At 50.4% G+C, this 22,946-nt stretch overlaps 1 protein-coding gene across 16 annotated transcripts in view; it reads right to left on the bottom strand.

The window, feature by feature from the left end:
- GRAMD1B (GRAM domain containing 1B) overlaps window positions 1–22,946 on the bottom strand; it is a 242,487-nt gene that overhangs the window by 149,205 nt on the left and 70,336 nt on the right. For 9 of the 16 annotated variants that reach the window (XM_082683735.1, XM_082683746.1, XM_082683755.1 and 6 more), the window contains exon 2: window positions 21,265–22,061. The exons of 5 other annotated variants lie outside the window; for them this stretch is intronic. In XM_082683735.1, coding sequence (XP_082539861.1) covers window positions 21,265–21,638 — 374 coding nt within the window. In that variant the 5' untranslated portion in view covers window positions 21,639–22,061. Of the gene's footprint in view, window positions 1–5,488; window positions 5,892–21,264; window positions 22,062–22,946 lie in introns of those variants that run through there. 2 more of the 16 variants (XM_082683743.1, XM_082683736.1) reach the window with 2 other exon arrangements.

The following is a 22,946-nucleotide window of genomic DNA, read 5'->3' as shown; positions in this document are numbered from 1 at the left end:
CCTGGGTGGCTCCCAGGACCCTGGCTCTCGACCTGGGTGCAAGGCAGACGTTTAACCACCTGAGCCATCCAGGTGTCCCGCAAATAAAATTTAAAAAAAAAAAAAAGAAAGAAAGAAAGAATAGCCTTATATCCTGCCCCAAAAAGCCAAGGGGAGAGAAGGGGCCGATGCATCTGGAAAGCAGGAGGAATTCTTGTGTCCTAAATGGCAAAGGACACATGGCGGGGGAGGGGTACTGACCCAGAAACTCTATCACAGACAAACTGCCAGATACATGGAGGGCCTGTGCAGATCAAAGACGGACTGCAGACTGTGTTGTGTTCCAGAAAGAGTCCCTTCAGCTTCCCTACCTCCCCCTTCCCTGCCTCACACTTAGCCCCATCCCCCATCCAACTTCATTTGCCCTTGGCCTCTGGAAAAACATTATCTTGTTTTTTTTTCCAATTAGAAGAAATAACAAACAGTCCTAACAGAGAACTCTGGTCATTCAGTACTCACAGACAGCCCCTGAGGGGCCAGAGGAAGAAATAGCACTGAATGGACCTGGAGTCAGGGCAGGTGAGTTAACAGCTCGACACCATATCTTCCGGGCCAAGCACTTGGCAATGTTCTGATAAAGTACACACTCATGGGCACATTTCATTAGCAAGAAGGCAACAGACACGTGTAATTTAGCTTACGGAACAAAAGGAAACAGAAGTTGAATAATCCAAAAATCTTTTATTTTTGTTTTGAGAATGTTAATGAAACACACATGCGCGCGCACACACACACACACACACACACACAGTCCTGCCCTATATCTATTTTACCCCTTCAAGTTCAAATGTAGGATGCACCCACATGGAAAAGGGCACAAAAAGATTTTCATGATCCACAAAGTAGATGACCCACTCACTCAAGACTCATTCAAAGAATACTTCGAACGGCAACCTGCCAACAGAGAAAAGATGAGAAAGCAAGCTTTGGGTGCCCCAAGTTCCGTGCTAGAAGGCAGTAGAGACAAAGTACCCTAAGACCTAGCCCTACCCTCAAGAATCTTAAAGTATGGGGCGCCTGGGTGGCTCAGTGGGTTAAGCATCTGCCTTCAGCTCAGGTCATAATCTCAGGGTCCTGGGATCGAGCCCCGAGTAGGGCTCTCTGCTCAGCAGGAAGCCTGCTCTTCCCCGTCTCTCTCTGCCTGCTTCTCTGCCTACTTGTGATCTCTCTCTCTCTGTGTCAAATAAATAAATAAAATCTTTTTTTTAAAAAAAAAAAGGAATCTTAAAATATGTTTAGAAATGAAGCCTGAAGTATAAAGATAAGTATGAATCACCAAAACGCTGTATCACAGAGAAGGGCAACAGACATGTACTGAACGCCTACAATAACCCTTTTTCACATATGATCTCACTTAAAAGTCAGTATTCGAGGAAAACAGCATGCCTCTTTTTTATCCCAATTCCGTTCTGTCTGTTCTTGGTTTCTCAGTTTCTTTACATGAAGAATAACAGTGTGCCATCTTCTGTCACCAAATACCCCACTCGCTCTGACTTCAAGAGCTAATCGCCATAACTATAACCCTTCTGCAATGTGGGGTTCTTTCTGGCCTATACAGCACCCTCTACCGCAACTTCTTATATGTGCTTTTCCAAGCTCATGGCCAGGCTGGCAATTGGCTGTGATGCCTAAAGCCCGCAGTGTGCTGAGTCCTCTGTGCAACTCCGCTGGGCTGAGAGCATGAGGTGGTTATTCCCATGCCTCACGGACTAAGGAGAACCGACTCGGGGCTAGGGGAAGTAGAGGAGCCAGCTCCACTCCCATTCTGTGACGGCCCATCTGCGGAGCTGAGACTTAGAGGATCCCACCAATACAGACCTGCCCCACGTGTTCTCATCACTCAGTGTGCTGCTGTCCTCCGTCTTTTCTGCTCTTTACTCATATTCCATAGTACAATGGTGTTGGGGTACACTACGAGGAGCAGGGAAAACCCCTGGCCTCTCAATGCTCCCTTGCCCGGGATGCCATTCAACCTAGAGAATCAAGAAACGGATCTGTTTCAAGCTCTTCTTTCTGCCCATTGGCTTCTCAGGGTGATGTGGGGGACACGGAACGCAATGGGCAACCTCCATTCTGCCGCTCGGCTGGCAGGCAGCCCCATTTTGAGGAGGTAAGTTAGAACTGATGATGCCCAGTTGCCCCAAGAGGGCAAAGAGTCACCCAACATGGGCTCAGATCATTTTTTATTTCATCATACTCTTTGAGTGTTGAGGTTACCCACCTCGTCCGCTTTCTTCTCATTTCCCCACTCCTCAGACTGGTGCTGTCCACTAGCTCCATCCATACCCCTCTGCTCACTTCCTCACTCAAGCTCCCATCTCGAGTGTTTTACGCAAACCATCCTATAATCAAATATCACGGACGGCCGCCCAGGGGCCTTTTCCCTACCTCAATTCTTTCTGACATGTCTACGGCATTTGAAATGACTCCTCCTTCCTGGGGTGAAAAAAAAATCGCAGTACTCTATCCTGGACCTAAGTTCAATATTACTTAGTGAGATCACGTCTCTCATTCAACAAGCATTTCGAGCACCTACTATGTGCCAGGCTCCATTCGAGGGAACACCAAGACGAAAGAGGAAAAAGAAAATACATTCTGTCCTGAAGGAGTTCACTCTCCAATGGAGAGTCTTTCCATTGAGTAAAGAGATTACACACAACAAGCGAACCTCTTCGTGGAGGGTGGGATGGAAAAGTTGGCTCTACAAAGCACACTACCCACGTACAAGACAGAACACCTGGGGTTCCATGGGACTCTGGACAGAGCTTCACGGAAGAGGAAGCAGCTGAGACGGCATATTCTAAGTGGAGAAATCGGCAAGTGCTCTCGATGACTTGGCGGAGAGTTGTTTGCCGCTCAGTCAAGGGCCTCAGGCTCACCCTGCTGGGGGCGAAGACTAGGCCCTTTATGGCTAGAGTGGAACATAGGAAAGAAAGCAAAATCTGCATGACAAAGGGCCCATGGGTCCCAGGAGTGGGATTAAATTTCATCCTGTAGGTGACCAGGGAGGTACTGAAGATTCTGGAAACAGCAAAGGCTCAAACAAAGGGAGTGGAACCCCTGAGGAAGAGACTTGAGGAGGTGCCTGACTACAGGCAGTGGGAGAAGGCCAGGGAGAAATCTAGAATCCCCTACTGCCTCTGCTTGCTGACACCTGAAGACAGGTCTCTCTTCTTCTCTGGTATCCCTATCTGCTCCACGCCAAGCATCGTGCAAATCACATGTGAGGCAAGGTATAAATCTATGCTGACCTGTCCCATACTCCCACCTCGCTCACCCAATGGTAAGGTAAGTCTACAGCAGGACTCTGCCATGGGCCTTGTACCCAGAGTGAGAGCGGGAGGCCGCTACGGTGGGCTACGGGAAGATCTCAGGGCACCCCAGCTGGGTTCTACGTACCATCCGTATGCCCTGCTCCTGGAGTCATGCACACAGTCACACTCCCATGTATTAAAAATAAAAACAGGGGAAACAGAGCACAAGCTCAGTAGCACTGGGGCCAGGTTCAGATGTCCAGGTCTGGCTCTGGTTCCGCCACTGACGGGGCAGGACACAGAGCAAGGAGCCTCACCATTCTGGACCTCAGTCTGCTTCTGGGTAGAACAAACGGAGCAAGCCCGACCACCACAAAGGTCCCTCTTGGCCTTTTCAAAGGGGAATGAAGCTCAGTAAGATTTTAAGGACGATTTCTAGGAAAATTGGTTTGAAAGCTAAGCGACTGACAGAGAAGGGCGCTGTGTGGTCTGAACTAGAAGGGTGAGGTGGCCCCGACTGGGCAGTGGGGGGCAAGAAAGAACAGCATCCTGCAGCTTAGGTCCCCAGAAAGGCAATTCACAGGCGCAAAGACACATGGGACTTCCTGGCTCGCTTCCTGTGCTCGCAATTCTGGATTCCTGCTTTCTTTGATTGTGAACTATCCCCAGCTTATTGCCTTGATCAGAGTCTATAATTCTTGTAATAAAATCGTGGACCAACCCATATATAGGAAGGGCCTAAAAGATGATCTGGTCTCACTCTTCCCCTTCCAGAACAGGAAACTAAAGAAAGAAGAGACATGTAGAAAGCCACAAGGGTATTTGAGAGCACTGTAAAAAATAAAACTCGAGTTGCCCTACCCTGAGAGCAAGAGTTCTGCCCCACAACCCCAGGCTGCCCTTCAGCTACAGGAACCCCCCTTCCTTTCTCTGACGTTCAGTGCCACCGCTCATGACAAGGAGAACTACGACTAGCTGTTCGTTCCAGATAATGTCCACATCATGGGCTCTTGGTGAGGGTTTACCAGATACCAGCTCTGTTCTGACCACTGGAGACATGGTACAGGCCGGGCCCCAGCACTTAAGAACCTCAAATTCTGTGCTTGCTTTGGCAGCACATATTCGTTAAAAAAAAAAAAAACTCAGATATTCTTGTGGTTTCGCAGCAGGGATGCAGAGGGAAGAGACCTGTCATCAACACAGACAAAAACGAAAACAAAACAAAAACCCATGGTAAGTTAAAAGTATTACAAAGGTGGGGCGCCTGGATGGCTCAGTTGGTTGAGTATCTGCCTTCGGCTCGGGTCATGATCCCAGCATCCTGGGATCAAGGCCCCGCGTCAGGCTCCCTGTTCAGTGGAAGCCTGCTTCTCCCTCTCCCACTCCCCCTGCTTGTGTTCCCTCTCTCGCTGTGTCTCTTTCAAATAAATAATAAAGGCTTAAAAAAAAAAAGTATGATCAAGGTAATAAAATCAGGAACTGAGGAGTCTCAAGGAAGCAAAAAAAATAAAGATGCTAAAGTTCACAGTGGCAGAACCCCTAAAAAGGGACAAAATTTGGACTCGAATCCATCCAGCTCACCGCACAGCACACGACTTTACCAACTGGGTCCAACTGAGTGGCTCGGGCAGCAGTTTATGTGACAAGGGCCCGCAAGACCAATGACCGACTAAAGGGGAATACATATAATCAGAAGGGTCTCTTGGGCATTTTTGACTTGAAGTATTTTTAATTTGGAAGGGAATTCGAAAGAAGAGTCTAGGGAATTTTGTTTTGATTTTCATGCACCCCCATGAATCTCTAGCTTGTCCTAATGGAAACCCAGATTATAGTTTAATCAAATATTTCTCCTTTCATTCTATATCTGTGTACTGTGAAAACCCAGACGTAAACATCTGCTTTCCTACTTCCCTGAACAGTAAAGAGAGCTCCTCCACAGTACATACTCAAAACCACATTTCTCGCTGATGTCGCCGGGGATATAACCTATCACAATCCTCTTACTAATATAAGGCTAAGTCCTCATAAAATACGCAGATAAAGCAAGTTAAAATAGTCTCTAAATACAAGAATGGCATGTAGCCACTTCCACAGTCAGAGTCTCACGAAAGATGGACTCAGCACTGCTCAATGCCCACAAACCTACCCGAATCTCATAAATGCCTCACATCTCAAAGGCAGTTTTTCCATCTTACCTTGGCTCTTTTCTGTAAGATCTTCTCATTTTTCTAAAAGTTCTCCCTCGGCATCTTCTCCCCAGCACCAACAGCATCTTCTCTCCTAATTAGGCCTCATATCAAAGAACATCACTCCTCTCAAACCCCGGAGACAATCCGTTCATGTAGAGCTCTCCGCCAGGCCTTATGAAATACGGATCTAGCTGAAATCAATGATTCGTGAAGCCACATTGGGGAAGCCCAGCTCCGGGCAACAGAGGCGCAACATCCCCCCGGTGGCTTCCATGTCCCTGTCCCTCTCCCATGAGAAAAGGGACCAGGGTCCAGAAGGGCACCAGGAAATGAGAAGCAGACACCACAGGCTACTTCCCTGATCACACACAGCCCTAACCGCCCTCTGGACCACTAATTTTTTCCAGGTCTGCCAACCCCAAGTGACTCAGCAAAGGTACTGCAATGACAGACAACCACAAGCCACATGGCCTGCCCTTCGCATCAGATAAGCTCGGCACCGATCGGAAAATGACACCAATGTGGAAACACTTCTTTCCCTTAAATGTAAAGGGATGAGAAAGAAGTGATGAGAAAGAGGGCGCTGATCATGCATCAGGCACTTGGAGAGATGCCTCGCCTTTATTTCAACGCCACGCCAACCGACAAGGTCGGTATTAGCACGGTGCCCTCTTTCTGCAGGAGGAAACTGATGATGCAAAGTGGCCGGAGGGGAGAAAGTTCACTCCAGGCTGGAATTTTACCCTATAGAAGCAGGCTGGAAATTGCTACCAGAATAAAAATCAAACTCAGCCGCTGGGGAGCCCTCTCCACTGCTTAGGAACGGTGTCAGCCTGGGCGTTATCAGTGGTATTCAGCAAGGATGAAGAGCCTTGGAAAGGGTACAAAAACATTCTATGTCTCAGCTGTCCCCCGTCCCTCTCAAATTCACCATCAGTAGCCGCCTGTGATTCCGGATGCCCCATCCCTCAACGCCGGCTGGGCTTAGCCTGGACTCATCTAGAATGGGGCAGGCCAAGTCTCTCGGTCCCCCCGAGAGGTGGCTGGATCTAACCCACCAGCAAACATCAAGACAAGTATCCTATTCAATCAGCAAATTAAAATTTTTTGCTGATGGGGGCACCTGGGTGGCTCAGTGGGTTAAAGCCTCAGCCTTCGGCTCAGGTCATGATCTCAGGGTCCTGGGATTGAGCCCCACATCGGGCTCTCTGCTCAGCGGGGAGCCTGCTTCCCCTCTCTCTCTGCCTGCCTCTCTGCCTACTTGTGATCTCTCTCTATCAAATAAATAAATAAAATCTAAAAAAAAATTTTTTTGCTGATGGCCCAAGAACACCTCACCTGCCCTAGGGATATCCAGAGTTAAAAAATACATAACACAAACACACACACACACACAGAGATACTTATATAATATATTCATATTAGATCCACAATATATTTATTTTTGTTTATTTTTAAGATTTTACTTATTTGCCAGAGAAAGAGGCGGTGGGGGGGAGCGCACACACACAAGCAGGGGGAGCAGCAGGCAGAAGGAAAACCAGGCTCGCCGCTGAACAAGGAGCCCAATGCGGGACTCGATCTTAGGACCCTGGGATCATGACCTAAGCCAAAGGCAGATTCTTAAACGACTGAGTCACCCAGGAGTCCCTCACAAGACATGTTTTTAAAGGTCTATTTACTTATTACTTCATTCATTCTCTGATACCCATCCACTGAACCTGGACAAGTATGTTCGGGTTTATCTGCACGTTTAACTGTTTCTTACCAACCCTCCCAGGACACTACTGAGCTGATTAAGACAGTGAAATTATTTCCAAACAGCACCTGTCACTCAGAGGGGCCCTAAGCTGGTAGGCAACTAGGGACAGATGCTCTAGGACTCTAGACTCTTCATGGCTATGAGGACTAAGGTCAGAAACAGGCATAGATAACAATTCAAAAGTGCCCCGCTTTGGAATCATTTGCATCAAAGGAATGAGAAACAAAACAGAACTTTTATTTCCCCTGCCCAGCCTCTGCTAGAGAGAGCCGAAGGGAAGTTCGGCGGTCCTGTGTTCCAAAGAAAAGAGAGAAGTGAAGTGGACCAGGTTACCCCAGGCCCATGACTGGGGTTCCCCATTCAGCAAAGCACAAGCCATCTTCGTCTACTCTGTGAAATGAATGAGCAAGCCAGGCCCTAGAATGAAATGAATGATGGTAACTTGCTTCTGTTCTCATAAGACAACATGTCCATCCAGCTCCATTTACAAAGGACGGTCTCCTGCTAGAGAGGATATCCTGCACAGTAAGAAGTGGCCAGCTATCAGGATGACCAAATGTGGCAGTTTCTGCTGCCCTCTCCTTGGAGGCACCTGCCACATTTCCAGGTTTTACATTTATTTCCATGATTTGCACTGACCGCCTGAAAGATGCTCAATAAAAACTTGCAGGCGAACAAATGAATGAATGGACAATAAATAAACTAGACTAATCCTTCCAGAGCAGAGGCCAGCCAGAGCCTAGTGGCTGGCGCAGAGCAGCCAAAGCCCTACAGGCAGGTGGAATTCGAACGTTCCTTGCTGGGGCAGCCTGAATGTTTCATGTGTCCCACAGGGGAGGTAAAAATCCAGCCAGAGCTTTCCACTGGAGCAGCTGCTTTAACAGAGCAGAGGCCCGCTGAAAGAGTGTCTTACAGTGTTTGGTCTCTATGTTCCATTTCCTACGGATTTTGACCACCTACATTGTCAGCACACGCACATAAACCTCAGTACGGTGTCACATGGGCAGATGTATTCTTTACACAGTTTCAAACAAGGCTTGAATTAAAAGAGCCAGGAACCCCTCTTCTGGAGTCAGATTCCATCATTACTGAGTTGTACGGATGAGGGCACGGTGCAGAGTTTCGGTGTCCTTAAGGGCGGACACAGACGTTCCACCTGCCCCACAGGCTGCCAGAGCGAATGAAACAATGGACGGCCAAGCCCTGAGCACGTGCCTGGAGGCTTGGTGTGTGTTGGGAAGCATGATAAGTGCTGGAGCAAATGCAAAGGGTGATCGCCCTGTGCGCCCCCTTCCTGGAGCCCGTGGCCTGGGAAGTCACTCTGGAAAGGATACAGTGCGGCGCAGATTCAGATTAACAGCTGTCCATTAGGGCACCATTCTCTGCTGCTCTGACCGGAAGCTCCCGTGGCAAGGGTCAGTGTCTGTGTCCCCTCATTCCTCCGTAACCTGCCCCCCCCCGCCTGCCCCCCACCACCTTGGGCTCCCAGTTCAAGAGTTCAGACCCCACATCCTGTGACGACCCAGTCCCCGGCCTTCAAGGCCTGTCTTCAGGCTGTCACCACGTTGCATGAAGAAGGCCCATGTCTCCTGCGCGTCTTTTGGCTCCTGGCTTCCGCTACAGCTGAGTGGAAAACGCCAGGAGAACAAATGCCCTGACATCCAACAGCTGCAGAGAGACAACCGGCTTCGCACCGCTGTCTCCCGAGGTCTTGGAAAACGTCAGAGCAGCAGACGCGTCTGCATTCTGAGATGCCCTCACCCGAGCCACTGAAGTCCTCCTGCCAGTGGGAGGGAGTCCGCTTCCAGGGTCAGCCCTCAGCGACACCCCTGTGGCCCTCCCTCTACAGAGCAGGGCAGAAGACCTCGCTTTCACAGTCCCCGAGTTCTAAGTGTTAGAACATAGATGAATTATCTTTTGGGGATGTGCCCAAGTAACTCGTTTTTAAATAAACAGGGATCACGGTGGCATCATTTATTTCCTCACTCTCTCTCTCCCCTCTCTAGGACGCAAGCTCTCCTAGGGCAGAAACTATGTCATTCACTGTAGTTTCTGGCGTCTAGAATGGCACCTGCCCCATCACAGGTGGTCAGTAAATATTTGCTGGATTAACTGGGGAGGAGGGAGGGTAGAATGGAAGGCTACATGTATTCCCCAATCCTTCTCTCCTCTCAAGAGGAACAACTGTTGCCCTGACCTGGAATGGGAAGGCCAGAAAAAAAGTATGGTTGCCATGGCAACCACAGCTCCAAAATTCAAAACATCCTTCAAAACTGCCACAGGTCTTCGGTGGGAAAAGTGTTAGTTACTCCTCTCTGCAGACTGTACCCGGGCTCTGGGTCGACCACTGGCCAAAAATATTGCTTCCGACCTGTTCTTGCTTTCTGGAACCTCGTTTGAGGAAACATCAACCACTAGGGATGGTTTAGGAAACAACATCCACTAGAGATGCCAAGTTAAACTCCCTTAGAAGAACAGCAGTCTCTGTTCTCTGGACATCTAGAGTCCGATGGAACACGCAGACGGCACAACAAAATAAAAACACGAAAGAAACCAACAGGCTCAAAGCAAACAAGCCCTTATGTAATCATCCAGATTTACATAAATGGTATATTGGCGGGGAGGGGGGAGGATTATTCAGCTTCAAGAGGACTTCTTGCTTTGCAAAATGATTTACACTAGAATTCCATGAAAATCAAGTTTCTGTGCAGTCCTCCATTCATTTGATTATTTACTCCTTCCCCAAATACCTATTTACTGAGCTCCTACAATGTTCCATGCAAAGAGCTCAGCAGGCACTAAATAACTCAAACCCTGAATAAAATAAACTCTGCCCTCACAGCTTATGATCCAGTAAAGGTTGCACTGTGACCAAATAAACACAATTGAGGAACACAGTCACAAATTAGGACACGTAATAAACACCAGAGTCTGGGGACGCCCGGGGGGCTCAGAAGCATCTGCCTTCGGGTCAGATCATGATCCCAGGGTCCTGGGGTTGAGCCCCCCGTCAGGCTCCTTGCTCAGTGGGGAGCCTGCTTCCTCCTCTCCCTCTGCCCGCTGCTCCCCCTGCTTGTGCTCTCTCCCTCTCTGACAAATCAACAAAATCTAAAATAAAATTAAAATTAAATCAAGTAAAAAAACACCAGAGTCTGGAAATACTTCCTGGAGGAAAGATCCAAAGGAGAAGAAAAGAAGGGCAGGGTGACAAGGTGGGGTGGCGTTACCAGTGGGGAATTCCGGCTGAAGGAACAGTGTCTGTGAAGACATGGAAAGAAGAGAAAGCACCTCACTCAAGGTGCGGGCGGCGGGGGTGGGGAGGGTTACTCTGGCTGGAGGCACAGGACGGGGAGCAGCAGCGAGGGTGTGAAGACCCCTCTGGCGGCAGCCCCTCCCCTGGCCCTCGCAGGAGGCAGGGAGTCGAGCGAGGAGGGTCCTTGAGGAACACACACCGGAGAGATGGTGGCCTAGAGAGGTGCAACGGTGGTAGAGTTGGGAAGATGGGCTTGAAGAACACCCTCCCAGGGGAGGGAAGCCTCATGAAGCTGACCAGTTCCCATCCCCAATGCAAGGAACCAAGGGAGAGGAACTGGGCTGGAGGGAAGGAGGGCCGGTTCAAGGACACTGACACGGAGTTCTGAAGAGCATCTCCACGAAACGTCCATTAGTCACTCGTAGGTGTGAACCTAGGGCTCAGGAAAGAGAGGAGGTCTGAAGTATGGGAGAGTCATCATCATAGAGAAGTAAGGAAAGCCACTCAAGTGGATGAAACAGCCCTAGGATAGTGTGTAGATCTAAAAGAAGGAGGCGAAGGGAAAAGGAGAGGGAGAAATAAGAAACCTGGAGTCAGAACCTTAAGCAGATGGACACCGAAGAGATAGACGGACAAGAGCAGCCCATGAATTGTAAGAGCTCATTGTCAGCACCATAGGTAGATCCCAAAAGCGACATCTCGTAATTAATCAAAGAAGTAACAAACCACTGTTCCAGCTTGCGCTAACACAAGGAGCAAACTCAGAGGCCTCGCGGATCACCAAAAAAAGTCACTTTTACTAACTAATAATCACATTAGCATAGGTCTCCAGACTCGTCTCCTTAAACTGTCTTACAGGAAGAAGAAATGGATACTCTCTACTTGACAGAGGAGAAAGACACTGAGACCCAGAGAGATGGAGTCACCCGTGCAGGACCACACAGCGAGAAAATGAGCTCAACCCCAGACAACAGCTCCTGCTGCCTCAGATGATTCCCTGGACTGGTGCTAGGGCCTTGGTCCTTGGAAAGACCATCCACAGACAAGACCTGCGCGAGCTTCCTGAGTTCACTGATGAAGACAGGGCTCCATCCCGCACAGAATGGGCTCCCCACACACGGGGTGGGCTGAACGCGAAGCTGACCGCAGGGTACCTGTACTCCAGAGCCCCCTCTGCCGCTGACCAACTCCACAGCCTTACTGTCTGTTCCAAGTTGAAACGACCCCACAAATCCCATCCACCATGAAGACTAGATTCTCTGGGAGAGATGCAGAGCTGGAATGTAGGGGCTAACAGGTGGCAGCTGAGTACAGAGAAGGAAGACAACGTAATGGTGTCATTTAGGTCCTAGGACCCTCCTCCCTTCTCCCTTCCAGCTGAGTTTTTCCTCAGACCTATTTTTTTTTAATGCTGTAATATGATGTGCATATTCTCCAGAAAAGATCTTTTTTTTTTTTTTAAAGATTTTATTTATTTATTTGACAGAGAGAGTTCACAGTAGAGAGTCAGGCAGAGAGAGAGAGAGGGAAGCAGGCTCCCTGCTGAGCAGAGATCCCGATGCGGGACTCAATCCCAGAATCCTGAGATGATGACCTGAGCCGAAGGCAGCGGCTTAACCCACTGAGCCACCCAGGCGCCCCGAGAAAGGATCTTTTTCATGTCGCCCTCCACACAGGCCGGAAGGTCCTTAATGGAAGGACTGTTGATGTCCAGCCCTGTAGCACAAGCACCCAGCATAGCCCAGTGTGTGTCCAATAAATGTTTCAACTGTGAGAATCAGCTCTCCTGAGTTCCCCTGATTTTTCAGTCGAATGTCTCTAACTACAAACAGAAAGTGTGTCAACTCACGGAGGAGCAACCCAAGCATGGAGAAGGCATTTGAGAAAGAGGACTCTTTCAGGGTCCCCCGGAACTTTCCGAATCGGAGGGCCACTTCCTACTCTGGTCTTCCGACACAGGTGGGCCGCCAATCCCCCCAGTAAGTCCACAGGGCCCCAGGACACCCAAGAGGTCCAAGTAATGACTAGCACTACTAGTAAGAAGAAGTTTCTGAAGTAATGTTCTCAAAGGATAACGACCTGTCTCTCATCCTCACTGAAGACGCAACTAGAGAAAATGTGTTTGAACCTTACCACAGGGGATTTCAGTCAGATCTGAGGAAGAACTTGCTCAGTAGTGGGCCTTAAAACACAGAAAGAGGTAACCAACAGAGGTGGTGCAATCCTCTTTCTGAAGTCTTTTTAAAATTTTTTTATGAGGTCTTCACCCGTCAGGAAGATGTGGTTCATCACAAAGATAGAGAAAACACATGTTGTCACGCATGCTAAGGGCAAACTGTTCCCTGGAAAGGCTCCACCCTGTTCAGAGTAACCTTTATTACTGCCATTCCATCCAACCTGAGAGGCAAGCAAAAGGTCAGGAAGAGCTCCAGAGTGTAATGGCCCAGCCAAAAGGCAAACCCTTGCCAGATCAACGCAGATGGCTTTGTGGAGGCAGACTGGCCTGAACACATAAGCTTGGTTATGGGAACCACAAGGACGAGGCTAAGTGGCATCTCCGATGAGCGGGCTCGTCCCCCATTTGGAGAAATAACTCATCCTGATGGCTCCTCCGAAAACAGTGCCGCAGAAATTCTTTTTTTTCCCCCTTATTTCACAGACTCCCCTGTCCTCAACCTAGGGACAGATCTCCTGCCCTACCTTCAACAGAGACAAGGTAACAGAAGAGCCGATGACTCAAAATGTCTATCACTTAAAAAGGAAACGTGAATGATGGATGGCTCAGTCGGTTGGGCGTCTGCCTTCGGGTCATGTCACAGTCTCGGGTTCCTGGGATCGAGCCCCGCGTCGGGCTCCCAGTTCATCGGGAAAGCCTGCTTCTCCCTCTCCCCCTGCTTGTGTGCTCTCTGCATGTCAAATAAATGAGTAAATAATATTTTTAAAATAAATAAGAAATAAACAGGAAACCTGAATGAGAAAACATAGTAGGTGATAATACACCAAAGATGCTGCCAGTGGCATCATGAAATGATGAGCTCTGTCTTCCTTTCCCTACTACCCCAAATTTTACGGTGACTAGCTATTTTATTACACACACAATAGCCACTGGTTTTTAGGGTGCAAAAACTTGTTAAGAAGCTGGAAGATCCTTGCCGAGCCTCAAAAAGATGTTACTAAACCAATGGTCCACTAGTTTTTCTTCATTTTCCTAATCGTTGAGTCAAATCAGCAAGGGTTACCATACACTCCTTCCCCCCACTGGGCCTCCAAGGCAAATTCTTTTTCCATAGTTGTGGAAAAAGAGGGGAAAACCCCCCAAGTGGGTTGGTTGGGGTTTTTTTAATTTAATTTAATTTTTTTTTTAATTTCCCTCACTCAGCCCCCTCACTTCCTGACTAAATTTGCCAACCAAAAAGCAGCAAGACTAAAACCCCCTGTGGTCAGACCACCACGTAGGTACGAGGCAGCAGGTGGGGAAGAGGCATGACGGCAGCATTGTACTGACACGGGGAGACCTCACGAAGCCTCAGGAAGCTCCGGAGAACAGACAGTTAGAAACTGGCCCAGACTTGAGGTCAGAGGCCTGAGTTCTGTGCCATAACCCAGATCTGCCACTGAGACGTGTCTGTGGCCTTATTTCTTTATCTCATCAACAAATCAGAGTTGAACAACCAGAATCTCAACACGAGTGTGTATGAAGGAGGCAGAACCAAGGGCTTCATATCGTCAGACCCAAAACGACGTATGGGGGGCTCCAGTGGAAGAACCCCAGATTTCCTTACTCCTCCTCTCCTCCACCCACTGATCTTAGCTGAGCCACAGCCCACCGCTGGCTGATGATTCTGAACTATATTATTTGAATTGAAAATCCAGACACACAGTGTCTGGGAAACAGAGGAGAAGATTTGACACCAGGACTATTTTTAGAAGGTGGCACGTGGCTGCTCAGAGTTGCAGGGGGCAGGGGGGAGGAGGGGGGTGGCCAGGGCGGGAACCAGCCACCACCTGACATCTCTTTATCACAGCTGCAAACATCTCTGTCCTACACACATTTGATTTCCAGTTTTGCCTCCTGGATGGAAGCTTTGCCATCTCCTCTGAGAGTAGGAAGACGGCTCAGGGGCCGAAGTCCCAGGACAAGAGCTGGCAGACCGCCCTCCCCACCCCCAGGAGATGTGTAAAAGCTGTATCTTCCTTCATCTTCCTTCACACCAGACACGACAGCCCTTTGGTCCATCACCACACCGATGTGGGCTGCGGAGGCAAGAACCCAAGAGGGCAAAAGCTCCAGAAAGAGCCCTCGGGCTGCAGAAAGCTCTTGTACACACCGCACGCAGCCCAGCAACCATCCCCGGGCTCTCAGGCCAGCTTGGTTCAGTGTCTGAACACTTGCTCCGGCTCCGGGGCCCAGTGGCTCGTGCACGGAGGTCAGGCAGGAAATTCCCCACGGGCAGCTTAGCCATTCAGACGCCTTAATGGAAAATAGCGTTACCCTAGAAGCAATTACCAGTGACCAGCCTAGCAACTGGTGGATGGAGAGGATCCAGGAGAAACTAACCACACAGGGCAGAATCGTCACCTGCTAATCTGCCCCAGGATCATGCTGGGTTCCTGCCTGACACGGAATGGGCGGCCCCTGAGCACATAACCACCACGGAAACTCTTAAAATACCAACACCCACAGAGGAGCCTGGCCAGTGCGTATCAGCCTATGGGACTCCATCTCGACCTCCACAGTTTGCACAAATCGTTAGAATCTGGAAACCACATCTCCAGCCAAAGGCTGCCTGCTTCTCACGGAGCAGTATGCCCAGGCAGGTCAGCATGTGTCGCCCTGCCCATGGCAGTGATCGACCCCAAGCCCTATAGCTCACTCCCCGGAACCCTTCCCATCCTGCTGACCTCACTCCTACCTTCTCTCACACCCTTCCCCTCCACGTGTATGCTTTCTCAAACATGCATGAGAGCCAACGATTTCCAGAGCCCGGAGCGATGGTACAGTGCCCTGGTAGAGGGCTCAGGCTCTGCAACGGTTCAAATCTCCCCCTTGCTTCTGTGGGACCAGAAGCGAGTTAATCTCTAACTTCTGTTTCTCAGCCCTAAAACCCGCCTGGGGGTGTTTCTTGGGAGGATTAAATGGGATTGTGTATTGAAGGCAAGAAACTTGGCACATAGTGAGATGCTGTCCCCACCCTTAAGGATTTAGGGGTCCGGTCTGGTAAAGGCTTTCTCTAGTTTCACCTTACGCAGCACCAGTTACTTACTTAATCTGTGGACAGATCAGAGGTCTCCTCTGCATTTGTTTTTGTTGTTTTGTGTTAAGAAAGAATGGCAGTTTTCTCAAGCACCCGGGGGCTCGGTAGGTAAGCGGTTAAGCATCTGCCTTTGGCTCAGGCAACAATCCCGGGGTCCTGGAATCGAGTCCCGCATCAGGCTCCTTGCTCATGGGCTGTCTGCTTCCCCCTCTCCCTCTGCCACTCCAACTGCTTCTGAGCTCGCTCTCTCTCTCGCTCTCAAATAAATAAAATCTTTAAAAAGGAAAAAAAGAAAGAAAGAATGACATTTCTCTCTCCCAGCCTCCCTGTGCCTCTCATACACCGCAGGGTGTGCACAGAAGTGATGCACAGGGAGTCTGGAGGCACAGCTCACCCTGCTTCCTTGGAAATGGAGCTGAATCCGGAAATGAGACTCTCTCCGAAGGCTGAAGAATCAAGATAAATGCACCATTGATACCATAACCTGCCAACCCGCTGGCACCCCCAGCTGAAAAGCCTGGCCCAACCAGGCTGGCAGAATCAGTGAGAGGCCTGAGGTCAGATGTGGGTCGCAGAGCAGAAACGCCGAGACTCCAAACCGATAGGACTCTAAGCAGCTTGAGAATATCACACAGACGAGGGGACAGAACCGCCGGGGGTCATGGTGGTGCAAGTAACGACAATACCAGGGATTCCTGGGGGGTAGAGAAGCAGAGACGCGCTATGTCCCCTGGAAAGACAGCCTACAGGGAGCCATCCATACCTGCTCACTGGGCCCGTCAGCTTTCCCCTCTCCCTCCAAGGAACGAGGACAGGATGCCATCCCGCCAGACATGGTGCCGTCCAATTTCTGACTCTTCACCAGATTCCGGCAGGTCAGAGAGTTTTGAACAATCACCATAACCAGTTATGGCCAAGGAATTTAGGGAGACGTGCAGGTACTAATTCCAAAAGCTGACCCATCAACTTCAGACTCTGTTTTTTAGGGAACTCAGAGGGCAACATGGCCAGCAGAAAAAAGAAAAGTGCCATCTTACGTTAAATGATGGTTAAGACACCAATTCCCAGACCAAGCGCTGGAAGAACAGTGGAAGGCTCAAGAATCAGCTGCCTCAAATACCACTCTGCACCTCTCTCCCAGGTTCTAGAATCTATAGCGGCTCCCCAGTGAGCTGAGTCCCCTCTGTATACAGAGCACACTGTCTTGGGGATCTCAATGCACCTTTGTTGACTGATAAAGTGAAGTTCTAACTCTTCAACGGAAATCAAGTCAGTCAGCCCATCCGCTCACCTCCCTATATTCCACATCCCTCACTGAGGCGACTCGTGGTCATCCATTCCCGTCTTCAAGCCAATCTCCCCAGACTGCTTCCACCACCAAGAACCTGGTCTCCGTTCCAAACCCTGCTCTCAGGGCGCCTGGGTGGCTCCGTCGGTTGAATGGCCAACCCCTGATTTCGGCTCGGGTTATGGTCTCAGGGTCCTGGGACTGAGCCCTGCCTCGGGCTCCTCCGTGCTCAGTGGGAAGTCTACATGGGATTCTCTGTCTCTGTCTCCCTCTGCCCAACCCCATGCTCACTCTCTCTCTCTCTCTCTCTTTCAAATGAATACTTAAACCTTTAAAACAAAACAAAGCAAAGCAAACCCTCCGCTCTCCACAGTAAGTAGATGTGTGGCTGCCTCAGGCTGGAGAATAGGGATAGGAACACTGAGGGTGATATATATAAAGGGCACGGGTTTCCCTCTGGGGTCAAACGACGCTCTAAAATGGACTGTGCTGAGGGTTGTGTATATTGGGGATATGCTAAAAACCACTGAGCTGTAGACTTTAAAAATAAGGGAATGGTACGGTACATAAATTATATCTCAATAAAGCTGTCACGGGGAAAAAAAACTCAGCTCTGAACCCATCTCCTCCAGGAAATTCTCCCTGACTTATGAATAAAGATCATTCCCTTCCGAACAGTAGAGAAAAAAAAGAACCTTTCTTTCTCTCCTTTTTAATTTATTCTCCAACAAACATGTATTGATCACCATAAAAGCCCAAGTACAGTGCTAGACATTGAGGAAACGAAGATGAACCAGACCAAACTGGGCCGGGGTTACTGCACTACTGTACCCAAAGGTCCTGGGCTCCCCAAACCACACTGACTTTACCATCTTCTCCACTTCTTTTTTCCTAAGGTTAAAGAAGGGGGTAAAAAGGCGGGGGCAGGGTGTCTCCCAATCCTCTTCCTGTGTTTAACTTGTGCAGTTAAAACCCACAGCCCCTTGCCTTCTGCTGCATCAGACTTCAGGGCAGCCTGCAAGGTGCTCTTCTGGCCCAAGGAGAGGTCGATTCTGGAGGGGGAATGGGAAGAGGATGCCATGCTGGGCCTGGTATGCTAATCCCCGCTGGCTGAACCAGGCCAGAGCAGAGCAATTTTCCAATCCTGGAACGGATGAGGGGTCCCGGGGGTGCTGCCCCGGGACACTTGAGTGTGGAAGCTTATACCCTCAAGCAAATCCAAGCCCCACAAAACACTCACAGAATAATCCACCAAACACTCACAGACAATAATCCTTCACCGTGACGCGGCATTTTCACATGTGGAAAACGTTTTCACGCGTATGACTCCCGAGACGCGTCCCCCCTGCCATGGATGGAGAAGGGGAGACGCACAGAGCGGTGAATGAAGTGGGGTATCCGAGGTCCCACAGAACTGAAATTTAAACCGAAATCTCCTGAAGATGCCTGGGTGGCTCAGTTAGTTAAAGTTTTGCCTTCAGTTCAGGTCATGATCCCAGGGTCCTGGGACTGAGCTCTGCGTCAGGCTCCCTGCTCAGCACAGAGCCTGCTTCTCCCTCTCCCAGACCACCTCTCCCACTCATGCTCTCTCTCAAATAAATAGATAAAATCTTTAAAAATAAAAAAATTTAAAAAAAAAACAAACAACAACCTGAGATCTTCTGGCTTCCAGTCCAATATTCTTTCTGCTCTACCGCCCTCAAACACCAACTCCTTTTCTCCGGGAATCTTGCTGAGCATCTATCTACAAGCTTCTACTCATTCAATTGCTTCTTTTCTCTCCAAGAAGGCTTCCATTTTTAAGACCTACACATGACGGTGTTTTGTGTTCACCAAGATCCACAGAGATGCCAACACGAGGCAGTGTACAGTGGTTAAGAGTAGAGATCCGAGTCCGACAGATTTGGGTTCGAATCCAGAGTTTGCCTTTATTCTACACATGCACTCATGTTCTTTTAATCCGGCAAGCCATTACTTACAAGACCTGCCTTCATCTACACCTAAAAGGTGAAAATAATTCCTGCTTTTAGGAATACTGAAGATTCCACGGCACCCTGAGACAACTCTCTTAGACACCTCTAAAACCAAGAAAGCCTTCTTTAATTCCAACCAAAGCCACTTCCATCCTCACCCTAGCCAGCAATGCAAGCCTCTTTCCCCCATATTTTGTCCTCAACAGGCGTGGCAAATCCCAAAATCAAAACGGGGTCTCTCGCACCCGAAGGGAAAGCTGACAAACCGTGATGAACTATTTTCATTCAAGATTAGCTCCTGGTTGGCTCAGTTGGTAGAGCGGGGTTGTGACTTCAAGCCCCCACATTGGGCATAGAGATTACTTTAAAAGAAAAAAAAAGGGAAGAGAAAGAAGGGGAAGAAGGAAAAAAAGGAGAAGAAAATGGAAGAGGAGAAGAAAAAAAATTAAAAAAAGATTAGCTCCCTCCAAGCTTGGCCTCCTCCCCTCTACTCTGTGGAAAGGACGGCATGATGAGGTACCGGACAGAAAGAATTGTTATCCTCAGGTCCACAAAAAGCTCTACAAGGATAACCACTTTCAGTCACCAGAAAAGAGATCCTGGAAAGCTTGGCATAACCCCACTGATTCCTCAGTGTCCCTCAGAGACACAAGGCTCATCCTACTTCTTTCTTCTTCTAATGTTTTTTTATTATTATTACTATTATTTTATTTTTTGTAATCTCTGCACCCAACATGGTGCTCGAACCCATGACCTGAAGAGATCAAGAGTGGCAGACTCTTCCTGCTGAGCCAGCCTAGTGCCACCACCCAGCTTTTTTTTTTTTTTTTTGCCTTTGTCCATGTTGTTCTCCTTTCCTGATCTCATGTCCCTGACCTCACACTTTTCCTGCTGTTTTTCTACCACCCATCTGTGTTTGCCAGTTTGAGACTTCCCCTTCCAGAAATCATTATGTCTTCCAATGCTTCTACCTCCTCCGCAGGAGTGAAACTCACAAGTCTTAATCTTTTTTTTTTTTTTAAGATTTTATTTATTTATTTGACAGAGAGATCACAGAGAGAGAGGAGGAAGCAGGCTTCCCGCCGAGCAGAGAGCCCGATGTGGGGCTCGATCCCAGGACCCTGGGATCATGACCTGAGCTGAAGGCAGAGGCTTTAACCCACTGAGCCACCCAGGTGCCCCTCACAGGTCTTAATCTTAATTGCTTATACAAGTCTCTGCCCACTCTCCTTCTCAAAGATGGCATTTCTCCCTTCCATCTCTCCTTCCAGGATCCCATCAACATCAGCTGGTACCAGACCATGTTCAGAAGAACATTCAATAAATACTTGTTGATATGAAGTGACTGAAATTGAACAGGCTGGGAGAAGGACTTCCTGGGGAAGGTGACCAATCCTTCAGCTCCCCCATAGGAGACAACCCTAGAGACGGGACCCTAGAGTCTGGAAGTAAATGGGCAGAGTCCATGCTACAAAGAGCCAGTGAGGATCCCTCACCGCCTCCCAAACCAGGCGGTGGGCTTGCCTCCAACACACTCCTAGCCAAGGTCCAACCCAGCTGCCCTATGGTTTTCTACACGGATAGGACAAACCGAACTTCTCCCACTACTCTGATGCCACATTATCCCAGGCAGAAAAGTAGCAGGCACAAACCAGAGTAGCACAGAAGCAGCTCTAGAGGTGGGAAGACTGTAGCAGAAAATGAAAACTCCAGCACATCAGCTACACGTGTGGGCCAGGACAGGCAAGCTGGTGTGGCCAAAATACATCATAAAAATTGAAATGGGAGTTCAGCTATAGGAGTCTAAGGGGAGGCGCCCCTAACCTCTCGCACCTTCTGTTACCTCCACGTCTTAAATAGCAATAACAGTAGTACCTAACACAGAGTTTTCGCGATACAGTGTGCTCACCGTGATGACCTGCACGTGATAAGGGCTCAATAGATATTAGCTGCCATGGATTTACCATTCACTTTGCTATGAGGATGGAACGAGATGGAATGCGGAGGGAATCCCCCCACCTCCCAGGTGTGTGACACAGGAGGAAGTCGCAGGCCCCAGGCCCTGGCTTGGGGCGACACGCGTGGAAGCCGCAGTACTCCCGGCCCTCAAGCGGGGAGCAGCGGTGCCCGAAGCCCACTCTGGCCAGCCCCCCCTCCCCGCTTTCCTCCGCGAGGTGTCGGCCAGGACGCCCCCCGGGGAGGGCAGGGGACGGAAAGGGGAAGCAGGCAGGGGGGCGGCGCGGGGACGTACCTGCTTTCACTGCACTCCTTTCGCTCCCTCACCCTGAGCCACTTGCGGAGGAGGAAGCGCTTTCGGCGCGGAGAAGCGCTGGGTGTGGAGCAGTTGGACCAGGGGGTGTCCTCGTCGCTGGAGGGCGTGATCTCGATGGACGGCAGCTGCAGGAACTCCTTGCCCGGGGCCAGGACGCCGGGCAGGTCCCGGGTCAGCCCGGCCTCCAGGCTCTGCTCCTGCACGTTCTTCATGCGGCGCATCTTGAAGCGCCGGCGGCGGAGCGTGGGGGTCGACGAGCTGGACCAGAGCGGGCTGCCCTCGGGCGCGCCCTGGGGCTCGGACACCTGCAGGGCGGGCGGCTGCAGGTTCTCCAGCATGTTGGCCGCCGGCATGGGGGCCCGTGGTGGCCGCGCTCCCTCGGCGCCCTCCGCCAGCAGCCTCGCTCCCCACCCCTGGCCGCGGCGCGCTCGGCCCGCTCTCGTTGGGAAACGCTCCCCGCTCGAGCCGCGCGGTGAGGGCAAGTTCGTCTCCCGGAGCGCCGCGAGGCAGGCGCGCGCCGCCGCCGGGGCCGAACTTTCCGGCGGTGCGCGCTCCCCCAGGCTGTCGGCGCCCGCCCGCCCCGTCCGCCGCCCGCCGCCACCCGGCCGCCCTCCTGGGGCTCCCGCGGCGCGCCCGCTTGTTTTTCTTCCGCGCTCTCCCCGGCCTGCTTGCGTCTTCGCCTTAGCGGGACTCGGCGGCGCGGGGCCCCAGGGGGCGGCTCGGCAAACTCTCAGCGGCTGGCGATCGGCCGACCAGGCTGGGGAGCCGGCGTGGCGCTGTAGGCAGGCGGAGAGCAGGAGGGAGATGGGGAGAGAAAGAGAGAGAGAGAGGAAGCGAGACACTGAATGAAAACAAGAAAAGGAGGAGGGGGGAGCTAAGAGGGAGGGGAGGGGAGGACATTTCTGTCCAGAAGGGGCATGCACAGGCAGCGACAGCTAGGGTAACTGTAGGCAAAATCCCTTGGGGAGGGACTCTACCTCCGAGTAAAGGCTGCTCCAATCAGCCTAATGAAACGGGATCACAAACCAAACTTTCCCAAAGCAGCGATTGGCCAGGCAGCTCTCATTAGTCTAATGCCCCGCTTTTTCTTCGGGGGGGGCAAGCAGGGGAGGGGGAAAGGAGAACGGAGCAATCAGGAATTCAGACCTCATCCCCCAAGGCCACCCAAGACAGGGTTGGGGGAAAACTAGAGGGCTTTTCAGCAGGATGTTTTCTAAGAAAAGTGCTTTCTTTAAATTATGTGGGACTGCGGGTAGGGGCACGGGAAGGCTGGGCATAGTCAAGAGGGTGACAGCAAGGTTCTGGGAGGCTGCTTCCAAAATGACAAGTTGAGAAGACAGAACAGTTCTCCTGTGGAATCAGCTGAGGACAGCGGACAGGACATACCAAGCAACGACAGACAATAGGACCCGAGAGACACAGGACACACAGGACCAGTAGGGAAAAAGGACTGATCCCTCTCCATCTTGAGCGACCCAGTCAATACCACAGCCCCATCCCAAAGCACAAAATGAAGGTACTGGAGGGTTGAGCCCCCAGAAGGCAAAGCATCCAGCAAAGCCTTCCTGGGAGTTAACGTTCCTGGGGGACGATTCAATTCTGCTTCTACCTGCAAGGGGTATGGACTGGGTCCCCCAAAATATTCTAGATCATGGAACCTA

The sequence above is a fragment of the Mustela nivalis genome (assembly GCF_964662115.1).
Source record: "Mustela nivalis genome assembly, chromosome: 9".
Taxonomy (NCBI): Eukaryota; Metazoa; Chordata; class Mammalia; order Carnivora; family Mustelidae; genus Mustela; species Mustela nivalis.
The sequence above is the reverse complement of the archived record's forward strand: the minus strand, read 5'-3'. Positions and strand labels throughout refer to the sequence as shown.